At 30.6% G+C, this 22,275-nt stretch overlaps 5 protein-coding genes across 5 annotated transcripts in view; 1 reads left to right on the top strand and 4 right to left on the bottom strand.

Moving 5' to 3' along the window:
* Positions 1–3,997: 3,997 nt before the first annotated feature.
* HELRODRAFT_188344 (hypothetical protein) lies at positions 3,998–5,365 on the bottom strand. The gene is made up of 4 exons (XM_009017503.1): positions 5,174–5,365; positions 4,839–5,045; positions 4,494–4,724; positions 3,998–4,332 (listed from the first exon to the last, which is right to left on the bottom strand). Exons 1-4 carry the CDS (start codon positions 5,306–5,308, stop codon positions 4,216–4,218), a joined length of 690 nt encoding a protein of 229 aa, XP_009015751.1. The 5' UTR covers positions 5,309–5,365; the 3' UTR covers positions 3,998–4,215.
* Positions 5,366–7,524: 2,159 nt separating this feature from the next.
* HELRODRAFT_160550 (hypothetical protein) lies at positions 7,525–8,051 on the bottom strand (the record flags this gene model as incomplete). The annotated part of the gene is made up of 2 exons (XM_009017502.1): positions 7,525–7,737; positions 7,917–8,051. 2 exons carry the CDS (start codon positions 8,049–8,051, stop codon positions 7,525–7,527), a joined length of 348 nt encoding a protein of 115 aa, XP_009015750.1.
* Positions 8,052–10,319: 2,268 nt separating this feature from the next.
* On the bottom strand, positions 10,320–11,441 carry HELRODRAFT_160549 (hypothetical protein; the record flags this gene model as incomplete). Its single annotated transcript, XM_009017501.1, has 4 exons — positions 10,320–10,427; positions 10,605–10,835; positions 10,925–11,209; positions 11,307–11,441. The coding sequence occupies 4 exons, from the start codon at positions 11,439–11,441 to the stop codon at positions 10,320–10,322; spliced, it is 759 nt and encodes a 252-aa protein (XP_009015749.1).
* Positions 11,442–14,476: 3,035 nt separating this feature from the next.
* Positions 14,477–16,337, bottom strand: HELRODRAFT_188342 (hypothetical protein). Its single transcript, XM_009017500.1, has 5 exons — positions 16,144–16,337; positions 15,986–16,018; positions 15,735–15,932; positions 15,415–15,645; positions 14,477–15,206 (listed from the first exon to the last, which is right to left on the bottom strand). Exons 1-5 carry the CDS (start codon positions 16,276–16,278, stop codon positions 15,099–15,101), a joined length of 705 nt encoding a protein of 234 aa, XP_009015748.1. The 5' UTR covers positions 16,279–16,337; the 3' UTR covers positions 14,477–15,098.
* Positions 16,338–21,591: 5,254 nt separating this feature from the next.
* The window catches only part of Syt7e (synaptotagmin 7e), a gene marked incomplete at both ends in the record, with an annotated part of 20,713 nt that continues 20,029 nt past the window's right edge, over positions 21,592–22,275 (top strand). Inside the window, one exon of the mRNA XM_009017499.1 lies at positions 21,592–21,697. Within this exon, the coding sequence (XP_009015747.1) occupies positions 21,592–21,697 (106 nt within the window). The remainder of the gene's footprint in view (positions 21,698–22,275) is intronic.

The following is a 22,275-nucleotide window of genomic DNA, read 5'->3' as shown; positions in this document are numbered from 1 at the left end:
CTCTCTTCTTCATTAATTCAACATCATCCACTTCAAAAAACAGATGATTCAAAGTTCATCTTCAGCGTAAAAAACGCTCAATCGTTTTTATTATTTCGAAAAATTTTGTGATCACAACAACGGTTAAAGAATAAAATTTAATATTAGTATATTATCAAGTGCACTTAGGAGTTTAACAAAATAAACTTCTTGAAAGCCAAATTAAATAAATCATTTTCAAGCCTCAAGTTTATAAAAATCCGACCACTTCAGCAAACACATCTATTCACAAGTGGTCGAAAATGATTTTCCACAACAGCAACTCAGAAATTATAATTTTTTTATAGAAATTTTTTCTAATAAAAATAAGTGTTTCCTGTTTTGAAAATATTTCTTATTATATTGTCTAGAAAAGAATATGTAATAAGAAAATGTAAATTGGTAGAATGGTATTTTCAAAAGACATGGACCGACTAGTTGATTTTATACCTTCAATTTTTTTTTCAAGCCGTTCAAAGTTGTTTTTTGGAAACAAAAGAGATATTTCAGAGCACTTCATGTAGTCGTTATATGTCTGAGAAGTTAAACTTTGGTTGTATTTAAAACTGATAAATTATTGACAATCCTTCAGTTGCAAATTAACAAAAGGTTCAAAGAGTTTTAAAACGCTTTCTATATTTTGGTAAAATAAATTGATTAGATAGATCGTATTTTAATAGAGTTAGACAACGTACACTTGAGCACAAGTGCAAAAAACGCGCCATACATGTTTGTGATAGACTGAGATCTTTCTAGCATTCGAACATGGTGACTGCAACACAGATCCATGCAATTCACTGCTGCCCCGTCGCATGAACGTGACTTTAAACGTTTATTCATTCGTTAGTTAACATAAAAATTTTGTTTCTAAGCTGATTATTATTTGTTGCTCTCAACATTGAAAATTTATTTTTAATTTGATATGTAAATTTAATATTCATCAACATTGAACATACTGTGTGAGGAAAATCATATGAAAACTTCAAAATGAAAGAAATAAAAACATGTGAAAAATAATAACAATAACTGGATTATATATTTGGTTATCGACAGGATTGACTTAAATTGTTAAATTCCTGAATTATTTTCGTCTGTTGTACATTCTTAATTACAAATGTTTTGTAACAATATGGAGTTTGTCATAAATTTCTTAGAGCTATTTCAGAAGTAATGACAAGATGTTTTATAGGAGTGGAATAATTTTCATTATCAAACATCTGCGTCTGCCTGCACAGTTTTGTTTTCCCGCTTTAACGTGACAAAGACCAGAACATCAAAAAACTAAATCTCACTTTTCGGCAGAGATTTTTTTTCTGCATGATCAATTTGATTGGCCCGCGTTTGTTTTTAAAATGTTGTTTTTTCTGACCTCATTCATTGGATTACTATGATTTGTTTTAAGGGCATTATTATTATTATTATTATTATTATTATAATTATTCGTGAATTAACATTCAAGTTCAGTTTAAATAGCATTAGTCAGTGCTTATTAATCAAATATATTTATTGATATTATCATTTCATTTGTTACAGATAGTATTATTATTGTTTTATTATCATTGTCATCATTATCAGTAGTACTTAAAAATAATAATTGTAATTCCTGAAAGCCAAGTAATCTTTGGTAGCCGGTGTTTTCAGCATTCAAACTTGTTTTCGGAGTTTATAAAACAGACTGCAACAAAACAATATAATGCTGTTAAGAAGAAATCATTTTCAAGAGCTTTTAACAATTTAACAAAAACATTGTCGTGAGTTTTAACACGAACACTTCTAAATTATTCATATACGTGGTTATTTATGGCTAAATTTTTGACATTTGCCTAATATTGTGCAATTTGTTTGCTATGTTTTCTTTGTGCCTATATTTTTAAACTTGATCTTCAACTGAGATAGATAGTTGTAGGATATGATAGGTGCCCAGTGGCTGGGATTGTCTCCTGGAATAACATTATCAGAGTTTCGAAAACGTCTTAAAACACATCTGTCAGTAAGTATTATTATATTACATTATATATATATATATATATATATATATATATATATATATTAATATTACGATATGAAGTCAATAAAAAAACCACCGGTATGTTTGATTTTTAAAAAATTCAGTTTTTAAAAATTAATTTAATTTCAAATGTGTCTTTTTATCATTGTATTTCTTTTGGCTTGTGTTATAGTAACCAGAGCTTCATTAAATCAACACTTCAATTGAACTTTATAACTTATTCGAATGTATACATTGATTTTATTATTTTGTATGCTATTAATAATATTATTCTTTTAATTTTTTTATAGTATCAATAGCAACAATAACATAGTATCAATTATTTATAATATCAATAGTAACAATAACGTGGTAGTAGAATTGTTAAGAAGTGGTAGTTTGGCATGCTATGGTTAGTATTTGATAGTAGTAGCATAGTTTCTATGATAATACAAAGGGTAATTTTTACGTGATTCCGTTGGCTCTATCAACATTAACAAGATTGCAAAGTTTCAAAAACATTTGAAGCTGCAATAATAATAATTTTTAAATAATATATTTTAATGATTTTATTGATTATTTCATTTTATTGAATAAAAAGTCATTGGGTTGAGTAGATGAAAATAAGTTGTGGTATAGAAGTTTAACTTTTTTTAATCGACTCTATTTCATTTTTGGTAAAAAAATTGTCATTAAAGTTATGAAACATGAACAAGTATAACCATAAAACTTTGGAACTATTTTTCCTTTTTTCTTGGCACTCAAAATCGTCGTTTAAATGGCTGTACAAAATCGAACTTATTTTCAGTGGCATGCTTATAACGTTTTTTTTAAACTCGTTCATCTAGTGACATATTTTTATCCTAAAGATTGTTTTTTTATTTTTTTTATTAGTTTTCAAGAGTGCATAAATATATTGCTTCCAGAAAGTGCCACCTTGAACAGTCCTCATCATCCAGATCATCATAAAATATTGAAATGACGTTATGTTACGAAGAGTCAAAATTGATAGCAAAAATCGGTGCAAAACTCAGATACTGGATAAAAACCAAATTTAAAAAATTAATTCATTCTTATTACTACTGCTCACGTCTTCATATTTTCATATGAACAGGTAGTGGAAAATATGGATAGGTGAGGTTAGAAATGGAAACATAAAAATGAAATATTTCAATCTGCTATTATGCTATTAGCGTAGAGGGTCATAGACACTTTGAGACAATGATTGGAAAATAAACAATGGCGAAACACATGTGAAACTTTGAAGAACGATGAGAGAACAGAGAGACCAAATCGATGAACAAGAACACGTAAGAACACGTCTCCTGACTAGCAGCAACTTTTGAGGAAAATAATTGACGTTATGGTTGATCGTTGGCTTTGTTTGTGTGTTAGTGAAAGTTTGGAAGAGTGGTTATGTGTCCATCCAATTAAGTTGGTAAAAGTAATAATTTGTTTCTTAATAACATGTGCGTCTTTATGTCGTTTTAATGGAAATGTTTGAAATAGATTGTCACAAAAAGTTATTGAAAGTTAGCTGGAGACAAAAAATGAAAATCAAAGTCCTGAGAAAAATAAGCTTGGAAAACAGAAACTTGTAAATAAAAAAATAATGTGAGATAGTCCGGAGTGGAAAAAATATGAACTTAAAGACCTTAACGTTTCCGTACCAAAGGAATTCGTAAGAATCATTGATTGGTAGATGAAGAATTGTTAACAGTCACCACTTACGATCGACCCCACTTAACTGTCTCCATTTATCAATATTTATCAAGAATGTTTTAAAAAAATTAATTTGATATTCTTTGATCTCTGTAATCTTTAAGTTTTTTAATCCAACATATATTTTATAAATATCTGAGAACAAACCGACTAGTTTTTATCTAAAAATTTGTTACCGTTGTTAATTTTTTCCCAATTAATTTTGTACTTTCACCAAGCGATGGTTGGCAATTTGTTGAATGCGACTCCTCCGCTATAGAAGACAAATTATTTTTAAGCATTGAAGTTTCTGCTTTTAAACAAGTGTTTTACAATTAAATTGTTCAAATTTTAAACTGCTGTTTTGCTTTTCATGTGACAATCGCACATCTCTTACATACTGATTTGAGACAAATTACATTGAATTAAAAAAATTCAAAACATGGTTTTATTTGAAAAAAAAACAAATGAAATAAAAAACAATTAAATTTTATTTAGTTTGTTGATATTTAATTGGGAGCATACAAGCAAAAGATCATGGAACCACTTGTTGTGGTCTGGGCATGTGAGAACGTTGGACAAGTAACTTGAGCGCAACCCAAAAAAGTACTTTCTGGCAATGTGACCTGTGTACATTTTTATGTTTAATTATTACTCTTCAGCATTTTAGTCTATGCATTTTAACTTTTAACTATGACTTGATCACATATTTTTTATGAAAATTAGTTTTTATAAAATTAATATATATATGTTTTTTAAATAACTAAAAAAACAATGTTATACAAACTTGAAGATAAGGTGTGCATATGGTATCTGGATTACAATCGCCAGTGGCTGGGTTGTAGTTTGGTTTGTAACTGTACCAAGTGTTTATGGCATTAATCGGCTCTGCAGTTGCACTGGTGGTTGCAAATACGTTCTGACCGTACAAGTCCCTGCTGTCACCGTAGACAGGGTAACTCAAACTGCATTGGACGGCCCACTGTCTCGCTAGATCAGCCAGTGGTTGGTCCCAAGCCTGAATATTGAATTTGATTTTTTTATTTAATTATAAAATCTTACGCAAACTGAACATTTGAAAAAAAATTCTTATGATAAATTGAAATATTCTTCACTGCGTAATAAATCCTACCACATGTCCTGGAACGTGTTCCATGTTTCTGAGTTCGTTGTGCAGACGAACGATACCGACTTCAAAGGACTCCTGAGCAACTGGCAGCGCAGCGGGGTTGCCAGCCACCTCCTTCTCGTCCACTCTCTCTTGCACGCGCTTCTTCGGCAGCAGTTGAACGATCGGACGCAGGACTGCTCCAATTGGACGACTAACAACATTTCCAACCTTTTTTAATTTATTTGTGTTGAAGTTTAGTAAGTTAGCCCTCGGGGTTTTTCCAAATAGTTAAATATTTTACAAAAAAAAACTGTTTTTGATACTTTCAAAAACTAAATTATAAACACATTTGTAACCTTATTTATTCCTTTGTTGATTTCTTTACCGACTCTTTCAATTTTCTTTTTAACTTTCCTCAAAAAACCAGCTTCGTTGACTTGAGCCACAATCAGCAAACCGATGAGAACTAAACAAATTGTTAACTTCGCCATTTCTCGCAAATCTTTAACGATTACTTTAAAGAGTTACAACAGTCCGAATGACTTCAACCTGCTTTGAGTGATTTAGTTGCAACGCGACTATATATAGGCTTTTCAATTTGACATAAACGTATAAGTATATAGATGATACATCCGTCTGTCACGGTGTACGGGTATGTGTTTATCTGTTTAGCGATTAACAAAAATTACCCATGTAATAATTATAATTGGTGTTATGGCATTTATTAATCTGTGTTATTACGCTGAAAATTAAACAAATAATTATTGTCATAAATTGTAAAATATGAATAAATATGCACTTTTTTAATTCTAAAAAGTTTCATGTTAATTTTATGCTAATAATATTTTATCCTTTTCGGTAGCTTTGAACTTTTCAAGTATTCCAATTTTGAAGTGTTCTGCAGTTCAATGTTTTTAAAAATGATTTTGTATTTATAAATAGATCGATGATGATGTCAATAACGACGACGATGATGATAATGGTCCTAATTAGTGAACTTTGACCGAACATTATTATTGAGGTACGTTTTACGCTGATAATTATGTTTTACGTATAATGAAAGTTGTTAATAATTGGTGTGGTAGAGCAAAATCACGTAATTAGTCACCAACCAGTATAGTTTTTAAACAAAATTAATACTCAAACTGTACATTTATTTAATTTTCTTTCTGGCGCGAACATGTTTGTTAAACAAAAAAACATTAACCTTCCGTTTGAGCGAATTATTTTAAAAAACCTAAATTTTCATCAGGCCTCTGTCACAGTAACAAACCCAGAACTTTGTTTGACAAAAAATATATTTAACGTTTTGAGAAACAAAACTGAAACAAGAGTGTGCTTCATTCAGTGGCGGATCCAGCATTTTTTGGCTGGGGGTTGATTTCAAAATTGTTAATTGATGATCCCTGCAAATCTAAATTTTCGTTTACTGTATTATAAGCAGAATCTTTCATGTTTAAAAATTAAACAATTTTGTTGCCAATAATTTAATTTTTCGGAAAACCAAATCCTGAATATTAATTTTCAATGGTTATATTAAATCTCGTTGAGAAATTATGTCTTAAACAATTTCGTCTTTGCTTGTGACTGAATGAACTGTTCTACAAGAAAGTGTTAGATTGATTAATGGCTATGTGTTGTGTTATAACTTAATTTTAAGACAAGATTATGTGTCCGACGGTCAAGGAGACGTGTGTATTTATTCGATTAATCCAATCAAAATAAGAAATGTTCATACCGTTAATCGAGCAAATATGTTTAATAAATTTTTAAAATCATTTTTCCCTTTTATCTTCATCTTCTTACAAGTTGTCCTTCATATGTTAAAACTTAAATGCCGATTTTGAAAGTTATAAAATTTAAATATCATTTTTATGAAAATTCTTCTTTTTCTCAATTGATTCATTTCTTATTATTATAATTTATTGTACAGTTTTCTGTTTGATACTAGTTTTAATAGAGCAGGGGTGGCAAACTTTTTGCTGTGAGGGCCGCATTGAAAACTATTTTATCTTTGAAGAGTCGCATATGTACTTAAATAGCAAATTTTTTCGAACCGGGGGAGAATTTTTTTAAATATTTGTGGCTCCTTTTTTTGGCCAATGTGTCTGGCTAACGACCTTTTATGCTCGCATAAAATAGTTTCGCGGGCCGTAGTTTGCCCACCACTGTTACAGAGCATCCAGCAAGAAAGAGCTCTCTTTAATTTATTTCTTTGGCTAGAAGGCTTCATGAGTTTTTATAGTTACAAATTTTCTATAGATATAACATATGTATATGTAGTGTTTTTTATTTTACGAGGTTAAATAACTTTTTTCTTTGTGCACAACAATAAATTATGCGAATAAAAAAAATTATCCGATTTTTTAAATGTATCGAGTCATTGGCTGAAAATTTTATTTGACTGTCAGCTAAGGTTTAAAAAGTGTTTTTCATTAACCATCCTTTTAGCTTCAATATTTTAAAGTTTTTTTTAAATAAATCATTTTAACCTTTTTCATTGTTGGATTGGTTTTGTGTTTTATGGTTGTTTCAGTTATCATTTGTTGTATGTACTAGTTTACGTGACAATTTAAAAATTTTTTGAAATTGCTCTGAAGGTAAGAAACAGTTTGTAAAGATAACAATTTTTTTTTTCAAATAAAAATTATAGCAAATATCACGTAAAAAGTTATATATAAAAAAATTGTTAATCAGATGAAAAAAGTTATTTGGGTTTTTCATTTGGTCCAAGCTCCTTGTCAATCATCTTATCGATTTCCGCGATAGGGCCAGTGATGCTCTTGATGGGACGTATGATGGGGCGGATGACGTTGTCTTTTATCTTCATCAGTTCCTTCTTCACGTGTCGTACGACGTGCTCCATTTTTTTACCGACTTTCTGCACTTGTTTGCCGGTTTTTTCTAACACTTTACCAACCTAACAAATGATTGTTTGACGTTTTTTAACATTTTTTATTTGTAAGCAGAACAAAACATCTATTTTAAAATAGCAAACAGTTTAATGAATTATTTTCATTTGAAACATTAATAATTTAAATGACTAATTTGTTTAATTTTTACTTAATACAAAATTTTATTTTAAATTTATCCACTAACATCTTTAACTTCTCGTCTGATTTCTTTTCCAATTCTTTCGAAAGGTTTAGCCACCTCCCTTAAGAATCCAGCTTCGTTGACGTGGAAGATTGTCAGTAGGCAGGTTGCAAATAGAAATAACATAAATTTGTTCATTCCCGTTAATGTAATGTTTTGCAATGAACTAGTGAAAAAATTTCTTCACAACTTAAAACTTGGGCAGGCCAGTTCCAAATTGTACTTTGCATGATAAACATTAGACCACCTCTTATATATATGCGATCGGCTCAACATTAATTACAGCGTAAAGCACTCAACGATATGAATTCGTTACAAATACATGCGTCGACAGTGTATTTATAGATGGAATGTAAATTTTGAGTTAATTAGTTTGTAGTCAGCATATTCATTAATAAAAAGCCCAGTTTTTACAGAGTCTGACTATTTAATTAATTAATTAATTTTTACGTAAATGAAGTGAAACAGAAATGACAAATAAATGAATATATAAGTACATGTATATATTGTTTGTGTGTTTATGTTTATAATTTCGTTTATTTGTGAATTTTTGACTATGTGTCATTTCATGTAGGCGGGTTCTGATGTTTCCATGTTTTGTTTACATGGATATTGATATAGATAATTAGATAATTAGTTAATTACTTCATTAATTAATAGGTTATTTAGTTAATTACTTCTTCTTCAGTATGAGTATTTTTGTGTGCAAAATTTTGTGATTGTGCGAACGTTATTGTAACTGTACGAACGCTTATCTATGTAGGATGTGTTTAGTTGCCGTTAATACGTTTATTTACTAGGTATGATCATTCTTCTTTCAATCTTTATATAATTACATTTTCAATTTAGTTAAAATTCTTTGTCTGAAAAAAGATTACATTCAGAGAGATGATGAAGAATGTTTGAATAACATAACATAACAGATAAAAATGTAATAAGCCCAAATCCCCAAAAATTAGTTAATTAAATGAAAGCATAAATTGTTCAAGTAACACACACACACACACACACACACACACACACGCACACACACACACACACACACACACACACGTCTCAAGTATATCTACACTCTTACATGCCAGTCCAAATATCGATCAAACTGGATAATTTGCACGCCATTCGTACCTCGTCTCAAGCTCAATAGTGAACTTATCAAACAGAACTTTAAATTGATTTACAGATTTTGCACCCACAATTTCCTGTGATAAAGAATTCCTCATAATATATAATAATAATATAATAAAAAAATATCTGGGTGTAGGATGAAAAATATCTGACTCCGGGCTCTCAAAAGACTCCGGGTCCTTATAAAAAAAAATTTCAACTTTTGAATCATAATCACTACTAAATGAAAAATACTTAAAATCAGTCTATATAATTGATTTTCTTAGTAAAATTACTTTATATTTTAGTTTTAAAACACACTGAAAGTAAACTATGTGATTGTATTCACATTATTAGCATTAACTTTCGGTATGAAATCGCAAGATTGCATATCGCTGCGCATGTTTATCTTGTTAAAGATACGATTTTGAAAAATTAAAGACACGATCTTGAAAAATTCGATTTCGACTCTTTGTTTTTTAAATTTTTATAAAATTTGAACAAACTTGGTGTCAAATTTTATTATTCAACGACCTTTCATCACACGCTCAGAACATTTTTCGAATTAAATATTCAAAATTTCTGAATTATATGCAAATTGCATGAATTAATACATATATAATTTTGTTTAAGTTACTGTTGTTTTACTTATTTCAAGACTGTATTGATAGCATAACACGTTCAGAACGTACTTGAATACTTTTTAGATTTTATTTCAAATTAAAATTTTCAAAGTTCAGTGATCGTTGGAGAAATAGCAATTCACATTTATTCTGTTAGAGCGAATGTTGAACAAGTTTTCAAGTTTTTATCAATCAAGTTTAATCAATTAAATAGCAGGATTTTCTAAAAAATATCACAAATTAACACGGCTGTATAAAAAATATTTGCTTGTTGAGAAAATGAATTTAAAAAAAAAATCAAATATTGGATTATTTTATATAAGATATTTTGTCTTTAGTTAAAATAACACTAAAAGTTACATTCTTCATAAGCTTAGTGGTCTTGACCCCTAAGCCGTCAATTAACCATGATGGCATCAGGCGGCCAACAGTGTATAAGTTGTATTGATGTTTGTTTTATGGCTTGATTACCGGTTTTATTTGATTATATTTTATCATCCATCAATAAAAATAACGAAAAAATTTTGATTGAAATTTTTTTTAACAAATAAAATGAACGAAAATTGCAAAAAGAAATCAGTGAAAATGATAAAATCTCAAATATTCACATCATTTTTATTCGTAACAATGTACTGTCAAAATGAAGAAAGATATTGTGTAAATGTTAGATGGTGAATCAGAGTGGTGCGTACATGCAGAAGATGGTGGAGCCCCCTGGGCCCCCACTGAACGAGGGACACGTCCCTGTGGCACAACCCACGTACTGACTCTCTGGCATTACGGCCTGCAATTTATTTAACAACAATGTTATCCTATAACTATATATAAAAAAACATCATTCAAATCTAACAGTTTTCTAAGCAACAATGGGCATAATTTGTTCAAATGTTATTGAAAAAATCGTTATAGGCGTATTCTATCACGTAAATGTAAACTTTATTGAGATTTAAAAAATGATAACCTGAAGATAAGGATCGCAGACTTGACCGTCAAGACAGTCTCCAGTGGCGGGATTGAAGTTGGATTTGTAGGAGTACCAGGTGTTGATGGCGTCAATGGGCTCTGCTGTGGCGCTGGTCGTCATGAAGGCATTCTGACCGTAGGAATCTCTGCTGTCGCCATACACCGGGTACTTCAGGCTGCACTGAGTTATCCACTCCGCTGACATCTGGGCCAGACGTGCGTCCCAAGCCTTCCAATATTGTAACATTGCCATTTCAAGTCTATCTCACAATAATAACATGACATCTGTGATTTCAAAAAGCAAATAGTTTCACTAACAACTGTTCCAGTTACTCCTTCTATTGATCGAAGTTCGTTGTGCAGACGAATCATTCCAACTTCGAATGTTTCAGTGGTAGCCTGAATGCCAGTAGTGTCATCAACGGTTTCAACAACTTCGATCACCTCTTCTTTTCTTCTTTTCTGGATCAACTTGACAACAGGACGGACAACAACTTTCAACGATCGTGAAACCACTCTACCGATGGGTTTAAGAACAGGCTTCAATACCTTCTCTCCAACTTTGCCTACTGCCTTGCCAACGTGCTCAATAGCCTTTCCAACCTGGCCATTTTGTATATTATTATTAAACAGTCATGTTATGAAATTATTCTATTAAACATTCTTTAGAAAATTTAATTTAAAAATAAACTCCTCTTACATCTTTGACTTCTCGTCTAATTTCCTTGCCAATTCTTTCGAAGGGTTTGGAAATTTTTTTCAAAAAGCCAGCCTCGTTGACGTGCAAGATAACACAGAGACTGACGATAAACACGCACAACGATATTTTCTTCATTTTCTTACTAAGAACGTAGCGATGATAAAAATTCGATATTGAATATTCTGTATCAAAGTATTGCTATTTAATTTGTCGTTGTCCATCTGCTGTTTATGTAGACTGAGATCAGCATGGTAATTTTGAAATTCTGCCCGTGTAATTTGTGAATAATCGTGAAGAACGTTACGCAGATGGGGCTATCTCAATTTCAGCAATTATTGTTTTAATTCACAGTTTTTACGTAAGATAATAATATTAATCATAAAAATAACGTTAATTATTTAAAAAATATTTATGGTGAACATAATAATTACAGCAATTAGTGTGTTTTACTGGCTGAATCAGCTTGAAGATAATTAAATGTGTTTACTTAACTAAATTTTTATTTCGCCATTTTCTATTTTATATTTCTTAATGTCAAATAAATAATTAACTTCAAAATAATGAAAGATTCGAAAAATATACAGAGCCTGTTTTAACGTGCCAAAATATTGGCTTGTTTCAAAAATTCAGATTTTTTGTTTGGTATTTCACACACATTTACCATTAACACTTTTTTATGACAGTCACTCTAATTTTGTTCTAGCATCACATCTGTATGGTTTGGGCCTTCTTGCTTTGTGTTTTGGTTTGGTTGTTACTTATATACACCATATTGATCTATCGAGATTATATAGATTTTAAAATATAATTTACATAAAATGAAATGTTTTGTATGTGCTATGTATTTGACTGTGTTCGTCCGTCCATATATTCATGTGCGTGTTTAAATATAGATTTTGATGTATGCATGTGCATGAGTTATAAGCTGTATTGCTATAGGATATTTGACTAAGTATCGTGTTAAATAGTGGAGGCTCGGTTGGAGTCTGTTAAAAGGTGAAATACATCGACGCTATGGAACGTTTCGAGGTCTGCGTTTGTGTTCAAATCTACATAGCGTAGAATAGGTTAAGTCTACGCCAATTTGATAGTGGTAGGTTCACAAATCACTTGATCATTTCGTCTATTTGGCTGGCATTTTTAGGACATATAAATGACTGGTGCCGTCTGGAGTCGAGGCGGGGTGGTGTGGGGACCGATTTTGAGACCAAGTAATCAAATGTATGTGTTTGGTTCTCATTTTGGTCTTTTCAAATTTCCAATTATTTTCATGCTTTATTTTCAATTAAAAATTCTTTATCCGCATTTAAATTATTTTGAAATTTTTTGTTTGTACTTGAAGTTTTTGAACTTCTCATTCATTAGTGATTCTTCGATTGATTTGATTTTGTATTTTTTAAAGATTAGTTTTTTTCAATGTGAATTTTTTTAATTTAACATTATTCTTAATTTTAAACAAAAATTTTTTTTGTAATAACAAATAATAACCGCAAAGTTATGAAGGCTTGTAACTTTCTGCAAAATTTTTCAAGATAGGTTTGAAAGTCTTAGACAAAACAGTGAAAAAGGTTGTTGACCTGCCGAGGTTAAACGCATTGAAAAAGCAATTAACAAATGCAAATTTGTTTTTTTTATTCTACACACTTGGCGCAAACTTCAAATTTAAAGGAGTTCATGAGAAGTTCAAGTTCAATTTGTAGTTTAAAAAACGAATTTTTATCAACAATTGAAGAATCTTAATTGCTTGTGTTTTTATCAATCCGTTTGGAATAAAATAATAAAACTATTTTTAAATTTTAGATTATACAACATTCTCACGTTTTTTTTTATTTTCCAAAAGGTTTGCTAGTGAAACAAATTTATAAACGTAGGTGTCGGTCGATGTCGAGTGATAAATATGGACACCGACTCAACAAAAAGCGGCCCATCAAAAAATTCCGACTTCTACCGACTTCAAAACTCTGAATATATTTTTAGTGTCATTGCACTCAACAAATTTAAATAAAATCTTACTTTCAAAATTTATAGTTTGTAGGTTAAGCCTTATCTACCTTCAGGTATATATGTATAGATCAATAAATGGTTACAATAGTCGTTTGATTCTTTACTTTTAAACTTTTGCTTGTAGTTGTAAAAAAAAAGATTTATTATTTTGTCTTTTTTTGTTTTTTCATATATTTGTATAAATAATTTAAGTTTTTATTTTACTTTTTAACAGTTTTTCATCACGCACTCAGAAAATATTTTAAGTATTATATTTCAATTCATGAATAATATCGACGAGAACTACTTGATTTTGAATAGCCTGAATAAATTCATACACATTAAAGAAGAGTATTTTTTCAATTTTCTAACTTAGAAACTCCAAGAGAGGTATTCAGCACAAAAGAACATTAAAATAATTTTTAGAATTATTTATACATGGATGCTCATCAAATACGAACTAGCTACAATTTATCTTGAATGGACATGAAATATTTTATTTTAAACTGCAGCAAATAAGGATGAATAAAATTTATCTCCCTTATTCCAATGCATTTCTTTTTCACTTCTTTTCTCTGCCTATTTCTCTCTCTCTTTCTCTCTTTTTTTCTTACTTTTTGGTTTTTTGTTTTAAACTTAATAAAATTTAAAATAAAAATTTACAGGATTAAAATCTATCAATATAATTTGTTAATTATATAAGACATTGTAGTAGTTATTAAATGAAATCATGCTGGTCGCATAATGTTGAAACAAAATTAGCGATAGATAAGCAGTATTTCTTCAAATACTTTTCAATCTGAACAACATAATTTGAAATGCTACATCAACTCAAGACCAAGTTGCGGTTAAAAACTAGCCTGAAAATGAGAACTAAAGTTGTACAAGCCGATTTTTCGTACAAACGGCTAATCGGACGGCAGCTTATTAGGATACATTGTTCAGGCCCGGAATCAAATCCTATTAGGCAAGTCAAATCAGTCTGCTTAATCGAAGCGGAATGTATACAAAAGACCATTAAATGAAAAGGGGATTCTAAGATTTGTATTCATTTGGTTGGTTCAGGCTTTCCTATTATACCGTGCATTGTGTTGCGATAGTCCAAGTCGAAGAGCTGAGATAAAGTGAAAAAAAAGTGTAACAGAACAAAAATGGCTGACCGGAATTAAAAAAATTCGACAAATTCAAAAATAATTTTTTTTATTAGTAAGCAGTTGAACACAATGAAATTAAAATTTTCTTTGAACGTTTATTTTGTGAGCATTCTACAACATTATAAACATCAATCACATGTCGGTTAACGCCTTAATGGGATCAGTCTCTTAAATTATTTTCATCTAGTCTTCCGATCAATAAGCACTATTGCATAAAACATTTCCATTCAAACAACGTTATATCATTACATTACTGAAATCGAATTTAAGAAAGAAGACAAGTTGCCTAATCGGTACACTTCGGCCAAGTTTTGATATGGTTTTATTAAGCGGTTTTGACTATATAGAAAAGTTTAATAACATTTATCGGCAAAAATTTAATTATCATTATACAGTTTGGTCTGTCCAGTTTTGTTTTCGAGAATATATTTTTAATTGATGTTTTATTGGGAAGCTATTAGAATATTTTTCAACAGTCATCAACATGCATTAGTAAAAAAAGTATTTCGCTTCAAAATTTTTATTAATTATCGAAGAGAAACAAAATGTAGTTAATGATAATGTTGAAAAACCAAATCATTCCCACAATTTTAATTAGCATCAATGCATTTTAATAATGAGGAGAGATATTGAATAAAGTGTGAGAGATGGTGAATCAGACAGGTGCGTACATGCAGAAGATGGTGGAGCCTCCAGGGCCCCCACTGAAAGAGCCACACGTGCCCGCGGCACAACCCACGTACTGACTCTCTGGCATTACGGCCTAAAATACATATTAGACATCAATCATTACTACTATTATAAATAAAGTACGACATCCACATCTAATATTTTTTGAAATGATTTTCAATTTAGATTAAAAATATAAAGACAAAATTTTGTACACGGAAACGTGCCATAAAGAAAAAGATAACATTGTTAGGTTTTTGTAAAAATAAATTTTGTTAGAATGAGTAAAAATTATTAATAACCTGAAGATAAGGATCGCAGACTTGACCGTCAAGACAGTCTCCAGTGGCGGGATTGAAGTTGGATTTGTAGGAGTACCAGGTGTTGATGGCGTCAATGGGCTCTGCTGTGGCGCTGGTCGTCATGAAGGCATTCTGACCGTAGGAATCTCTACTGTCGCCATACACCGGGTACTTCAGGCTGCACTGAGTTATCCACTCCGCTGACATCTGGGCCAGACGTGCGTCCCAAGCCTTCCAATATTGTAACATTGCCATTTCAAGTCTATCTCACAATAATAACATGACATCTGTGATTTCAAAAAGCAAATAGTTTCACTAACAACTGTTCCAGTTACTCCTTCTATTGATCGAAGTTCGTTGTGCAGACGAATCATTCCAACTTCGAATGTTTCAGTGGTAGCCTGAATGCCAGTAGTGTCATCAACGGTTTCAACAACTTCGATCACCTCTTCTTTTCGTCTTTTTGGATCAACTTGACAACAGGACGGACAACAACTTTCAACGATCGTGAAACCACTCTACCGATGGGTTTAAGAACAGGCTTCAATACCTTCTCTCCAACTTTGCCTACTGCCTTGCCAACGTGCTCAATAGCCTTTCCAACCTGGCCATTTTATGTTATCATGAAATAATCATGTTATTATTAAAGGAAAAAACATAATATTTGAATTATTTATGATAGACTAATGATAATATTTTTAAAATATTTAAATTTAAGAAACTTCTCACATCTTTGACTTCTCGTCTTATTTCTTTGCCAATTCTTTCGAAGGGCTTGGCAACCTCCCTAAGAAAACCAGCCTCGTTGACATTCAAGATAACAAAGAGACTGACGACAAACACGCACAACGATATTTTCTTCATTTTCTGTATGTACAATGCTTGTCACGATAATAATTCAAATAGGATGTTGTCTTTCTCAACTCAACTCGCCATTGAACGGCAGGCCTTCATGTGTTTATATAGACGTAGTAAGAACTAGATTACCATAATAATCTTGAAATTCGTATGTTAGGTATGTGCATTGTCGCTTTGATAGTATTGAAGAGCAAGTACTTAAGCGGGTAGCGTAATTTACACGAAGATCAAGATATAATCTCAATTAATTACATTTAGTCAGTTTGATACGAATTTTGACATATAGTGCTGAATAAGTAAGCTTGTAGGTGAAGAGCACATGTTTTCGCATTACCAACAGTTTTACTAACTATATAAAATTTATTTGTAAACTTCAAACTAATGACGTTCCGTTTCAAAAAAGTTAATAAATTTTCTTAAAAAAAGAACTTTTTTTATTTTCTGATTCAAACACAAATTCAAGCTTACTTTGTTTTTTTTGTAATATTAAAAAAAAATAATCCACTTTTATTCAAATAAACATTCGCACGCATATTTACATATACCTACATACATTGAAACGGACACACGCAAACTCTGACAAACAACAAAGCAATCACCTGAATCTAATTGATTTTCTTCATTTGTCTCGTCCACGTTTGTTTGAACACAGACGACGAACAACCAATCATTGTAATTTAATTTAAGAAAATTCTGTTTTTAAGAAATATCTTGTAGTTTTAAAATTGTTATAAATATAAAATTTCATTTTTAAACTGGTTTGTTTAGTATTTGACGAACTGGTTAAAATTGAACTGCGCCAAAAATTTTTTGTCAGAAAGGTACGCAATATCATATTGCTGTGCTTTCAAAATATTTTTTATCGTCTATAAGACCTGGTTGCCTGAAATGAGGTGATGGAGTTTTTGGAAATATAATTAGTGTATACGACTTATTCTATGGAGATTACGGTGCAACATGCTGCTCTCTTGATGGCTGATGAATTGTAGTGTAATGATTCTGAAACTTTTCTGTTCAATTCATGTTGGCATACAGTTGTTTACATTGAAACTTTAGTTAGTTTACAAATAAATCGTTTCAATCCAAATCTATGTATTTGATTAGCGACAAACTTATCGAATTTGAAATGAGCTATAAAGTTTATGTGGTCTTAAAATACTCAAGTAAAGGACTGCAGTTTTCGACACAATAAATAGACAAGTCCATGACAGTTTTTCGATTGTGAAGAATCAATAAGCATAAATTAAATAGTGGAGAATTTGATTGTATACTTGAAATTCAAGTATTAGCATTTTATAAAAAGCAATTGAATTAGCATAAATTTAACTTTTTCATACGCAATGTACAAACGCGTGAATGTGTGCAGTGCATGCATGTTAAATAGTTACTCGGTCGGATTACTCGGCAAGACGAACAGATGCCCTATTGAAATGTATTGCCTCCTTTCTAGGTGTTTCACTGAATGAAGACTGATGAATGTTCGGCAAGTGTTCAAATACTAGAAAAATATAAATATTTTCTTGCACGTTTAACGACGCAAACATGTAACATATTCAAGTGTTAACATGATTTGAAATTTAAATAAGATGGGCAGTGAGGAATGATTAATGAGATCGAAAAACCAAAAACTGCGTTTTGAAACATGTTTCTATGTTATGTTATATCATTCATAAATAAATGTTGGAGAAACGAATACATTCTCTTTTTCTGCTGAGACGATAAAACTAAAAATAAGCAACGAAAGATGGGAACGACATGCGACAAACAAAAATGAATTTCTTATCAGAGCGGCGAAATGACACTAACCGACTATTCATGTCGAAAAAAGGGGAATTGTGCCCCTGGAACGTGTGCATATATTTCCATACAAATTTTCTGGACAAACCAGCCAACCTAACCCACGCACGATTTTTTGCAGCGGTTGTTTAATCAGGTAGGCATTATGTGAGTAATGTTGTACGTACATGCTCGAACAACAATGCAGTCGGCATGTATACGCATAAGATGAAGAAATAGCAAAAGATCATTTAATGTTTGTTTAGCAATCAGTGCGACAATTGATGTTTTCTGTCAACAAAGGCAAAAGTAAGCAAGCAAAATGCTAAGTATGTAATTTTTTTTGAAAATCTGGTTGAATAAAATATATTTTGCTAGACATTTTTTGAAATTGAAGGCCTAAATAGCACGAATGAACATGGAAGGAGGTTGCACAGAAAGTTTATAAAAGTTAGATGTCAAAAACTGTTGAAAAAGTTTAAAAGTTTAAAAACTGATTTTATAATCTAAAAGTTACTTTTTATATTTTTTGTAATCAATACACTTAAAAATAAATTAAAATAATACATTTTAAAGTTTTGTTTCACATTTTAAAAGTATTCAATTCTATACCAATTGTTACTAAGTCTGTGTTAGCTATATTCAGAAAAAAAATTCAAATTAACAACTTCACAGGAGACAACTTTTTTGCATTTTGATAGTTTAAAATGTTAAACATTGAATATTCAACACTGAAATATCACATACCAAATCTCCTGAACAGTCAATGCCAATGTTAACTCTTCATAAAGCCACGGCTCTAATTAAAGTTATACAATTCTGAAATATTTCTCAAGAGAGCACAGTTATGATTTTAAAAATTTAATATTTTGCTACACTGTAAATGCAACTTCATTTTTACTTCACTTTGCAACACGTTCTTGTTACGAAATGGCGATCCTCAGTGAGACTGTGAGTGTCACAAGACTGTCCCCAAAAGAACCATGGGTCACTGAAATCACGGATGCGTTGTTGAAGGAACTTACAAATGCAAACAGTAGAAGTAGCAAAACAGCCAAAAAATAGTTTGTAAACTGTTTGGCGAGGTACACTTGATTTTAAAATTTAGAAGCTTCTATTTCAACGTTCCCGTATTGCATTGCATGCCTTCTTACTTGTGCTAATTTCTTCTTTGATGTTTTGATAACAATATTATATTTTCACATTAATTTTTTTAACACTTTAAATTTGAATAAATTTTTTGAAACGTGATATAATTAACAGCTTGTTTTTATTGGAAAAATGGAAAAATATTTCTAACGTTGAATAGTTCCGAAGTACTAAACGTGCCTGTTTGGCATTTTACGATGTTTAAAAAAATTAAAAAAATACAATCTCATTTACCGCCATTGAAGTATGCGGTTAAAAAAAACTCATCAATTCAACGTTATGGTAACGCTTTTAAAGTTTTTTAAAACAAACTTCTTGACAGTCAAACAAATGAATGTAAGTTATTTCTTTGCCGGTCCTAATGAAGTGTATATAAGTTAACGTACGTGCACCAGTTGATTTCACATACAATCGACTTACAATTTTTAAAATTTTTAAATTTGTAAGCAGTATAAAAATTTTGTTATTTCCTACTAGTTTTTACAATTTTTGTTGGCTATCGTCGCGTATTAGACATCGGAATATTTTTAATATAGTCCGAAAAAACTTTTGTTATTGTAATTTTTCAAATTTATCTTTCAACAGATTTTTATGCTACGTATTTTTGCATCCACAATTGTTTATAAGCAGTATTCATTCTTTTATGGAAAATATGTTATATTTGACATGTTTAATGGCTAACCAAACAGAAGCTAGCGACATGTTCACATGCATTTCGACATTTTCATCATTCATTTCTGCCTTTTCAAACGACAATTGTTAAACAAATAGATGTTTTCAAGTTTATAAACGAAGATGCATGAAGCTAGTCATTGTTTATTTTGCCATTTATTATTATAGCAAACAAAATCAGTGTGCAATTGCATAAAACAATTCCTATAAAATTATCCAAACCAACACACGATTTGGTCAAATTACATTGATCATTAGTAGCCGGAACAGAAAATTATCAAATAAACATCTTAGCACACCACCTCACGAACGCACAAACAGGGCAAGCAGAGCAACAATCTGGACAGTCCTCAATTGGACGCCAACGAGCACATGATGAAGACATCACATCATCATAACATCAACAGCAGCAACAACATCAGTGTTGGTAGTGTCAACAACGACAACACCGGCAACAACAGCAACAGCAACGTCGGAACATTGGACACGAACTTGAATGATGTTGGTGATGGAGCTGCCACAAAGGATTTAATATCGGTTGAGTTTCTAACAAAACTTTAATTAGCATTGGGTTTATTTTTCTCACATATTTTGACTATAACTAAATAGAAAGATTTTGTTTCATTATACTCAGCTTTTAAAAATCTCTTTAAATCTTTTCCATAAACATGCTTTGCGATAAACCAGGCAACAAATCAAACAAATAACTAAATAAAATAATACGAAAGCAACAAACTGAATGTACTAATTGCGTGAACGAACATTTACTTGATTTTTTTCAATTTTCCCAAATTTAACCTAAAAAATTATTTTTCAACATCTGAGACAATGCAATTTCTTGTTCAATGTAAAGTAAACGTTTTATTAGTATTTTTGCGGTAAAAATTACGTTATGCTAGATATCTGTCAATAAAAATCTAAATTCACAACAAAGAATACTTTTATTTTACAAAAGTATATATCCATTTTTGTTGAAATGTTTTTATTATTTTCCAGTTAGATTCTTTTGTAAAAAATAGATTTAAACCAAATGTAAGTACAATTTTTCTTAAACTTTATAGAAAAAATGTTTTTATGTTAAAAAATTGTGTGAAATTTGACATGTGTTTGCAAATATTACCTAATAATTGTATTATTGAAAAAAATTCTAAATTTACGTCGTTGAACATGAACAGCAGATGGACAAGCAACTCTTACAACACCAACAATCCTGTACCGATGATCCAGAAAACCAATCTGGAAGCAAACAATTAGGTCAGTTCACAATTATTATGCCAACATGCCACGATAAGGCCGGATCACAATTATTTTTGAATCATTTACATTGCTGGTACGTAATTTTTGTATTTTTGTTGCTGATCTGTTATTATTGAATCTAAGATATGTTAAGTCGTAAAAAAATCTAAATTCATAATCCGACTATACGATTCTCATTTAAAATGATGTTTTTGAAAAATTACTATTGAAATCATTAGTTGTGCAAACACCTTACTGTCTACCAAGAAACACGGTTTTAAACATATTTGTTGATCTGAATGATTATATTTATGTATGTATTATATGTAGATTATACGTAGTTTTTAAATCTGATTATGTGTATACTCGATATATTTGTGGTATCATAATTATATTGTGCGTTATTATTATTATTATAGCGTTGCGTTATAACTATTACAGCGTTACTGTTGCCAATTCTAATTTTTATCCACTGACTGTTATTAACAATCGACAGGTAGAATTCAGTTCAGTATTTCCTATGATTTCCCAGAACAGACCCTGACGCTGAGAATTATTAGAGCTACTGACCTGGTGGCCAAAGATTTTTCAGGTTCCATACACAATTTATTTCCCATCAAACTTAGCTACTTTTTTCAAAAGAAATTCTATTTACACCGTGATTATTTATAATATATAACACACAAGTGTAGGAATTTGAACGAAACCAAGCTGAAGACATCCACACAGATGAATTTTCTCTTGAATGAAATGTTCATTGGTATTCGTGTCTACCCGCCCGTGCAGGCAAACAAGCAAACATTCATTAATCAAACAAATACACATCCACGCCTGTTTGCAAGCGCACAAACACTAAGAGACCTGAAATAAATGAATGAATATATACGTATATGTATAATATATATATATATATATATATATATATATATATATATATGTATATATATATATATATATATATATATATATGTTGGTAATAGACCATAATTTTTACAATATTCTATAAATGTTTGACGTTAATATGTTTGTAGTTCGTTTTTTCGATTTTTCTCACTAAAGTTTTTTGGTGAACGTTTAGTTTATTAAAATTCAAAATAAACTTATTTTTCGAATTCATGCTGCAAATAAGGCCATATTTCGATTCCGAATGAATCATCGTCAGTGCTCCTT

The sequence above is a fragment of the Helobdella robusta genome (assembly GCF_000326865.2).
Source record: "Helobdella robusta unplaced genomic scaffold HELROscaffold_2, whole genome shotgun sequence".
In the NCBI taxonomy this organism is placed as follows: domain Eukaryota; kingdom Metazoa; phylum Annelida; class Clitellata; order Rhynchobdellida; family Glossiphoniidae; genus Helobdella; species Helobdella robusta.
The sequence above is the reverse complement of the archived record's forward strand: the minus strand, read 5'-3'. Positions and strand labels throughout refer to the sequence as shown.

Bases quoted from the DNA above. Each gene is read 5' to 3' on its own strand.
- HELRODRAFT_188344 (XM_009017503.1), bottom strand. From the start codon at position 5,308: ATGGCGAAGTTAACAATTTGTTTAGTTCTCATCGGTTTGCTGATTGTG. The intron at 4,725-4,838 runs GTAGGATTTATT...TTCAATATTCAG, and splicing joins AACACGTTCCAGGACATGTG to GCTTGGGACCAACCACTGGC. The intron at 4,333-4,493 runs GTTTGTATAACA...AAATGTACACAG, and splicing joins TATGCACACCTTATCTTCAA to GTCACATTGCCAGAAAGTAC.
- HELRODRAFT_188342 (XM_009017500.1), bottom strand. From the start codon at position 16,278: ATGAAGAAAATATCGTTGTGCGTGTTTGTCGTCAGTCTCTTTGTTATC. The intron at 15,933-15,985 runs GTAGGCAAAGTT...ACCCATCGGTAG, and splicing joins TTGAGCACGTTGGCAAGGCA to AGTGGTTTCACGATCGTTGA. The intron at 15,207-15,414 runs GTTATTAATAAT...TATGTATTTTAG, and splicing joins TCTGCGATCCTTATCTTCAG to GCCGTAATGCCAGAGAGTCA.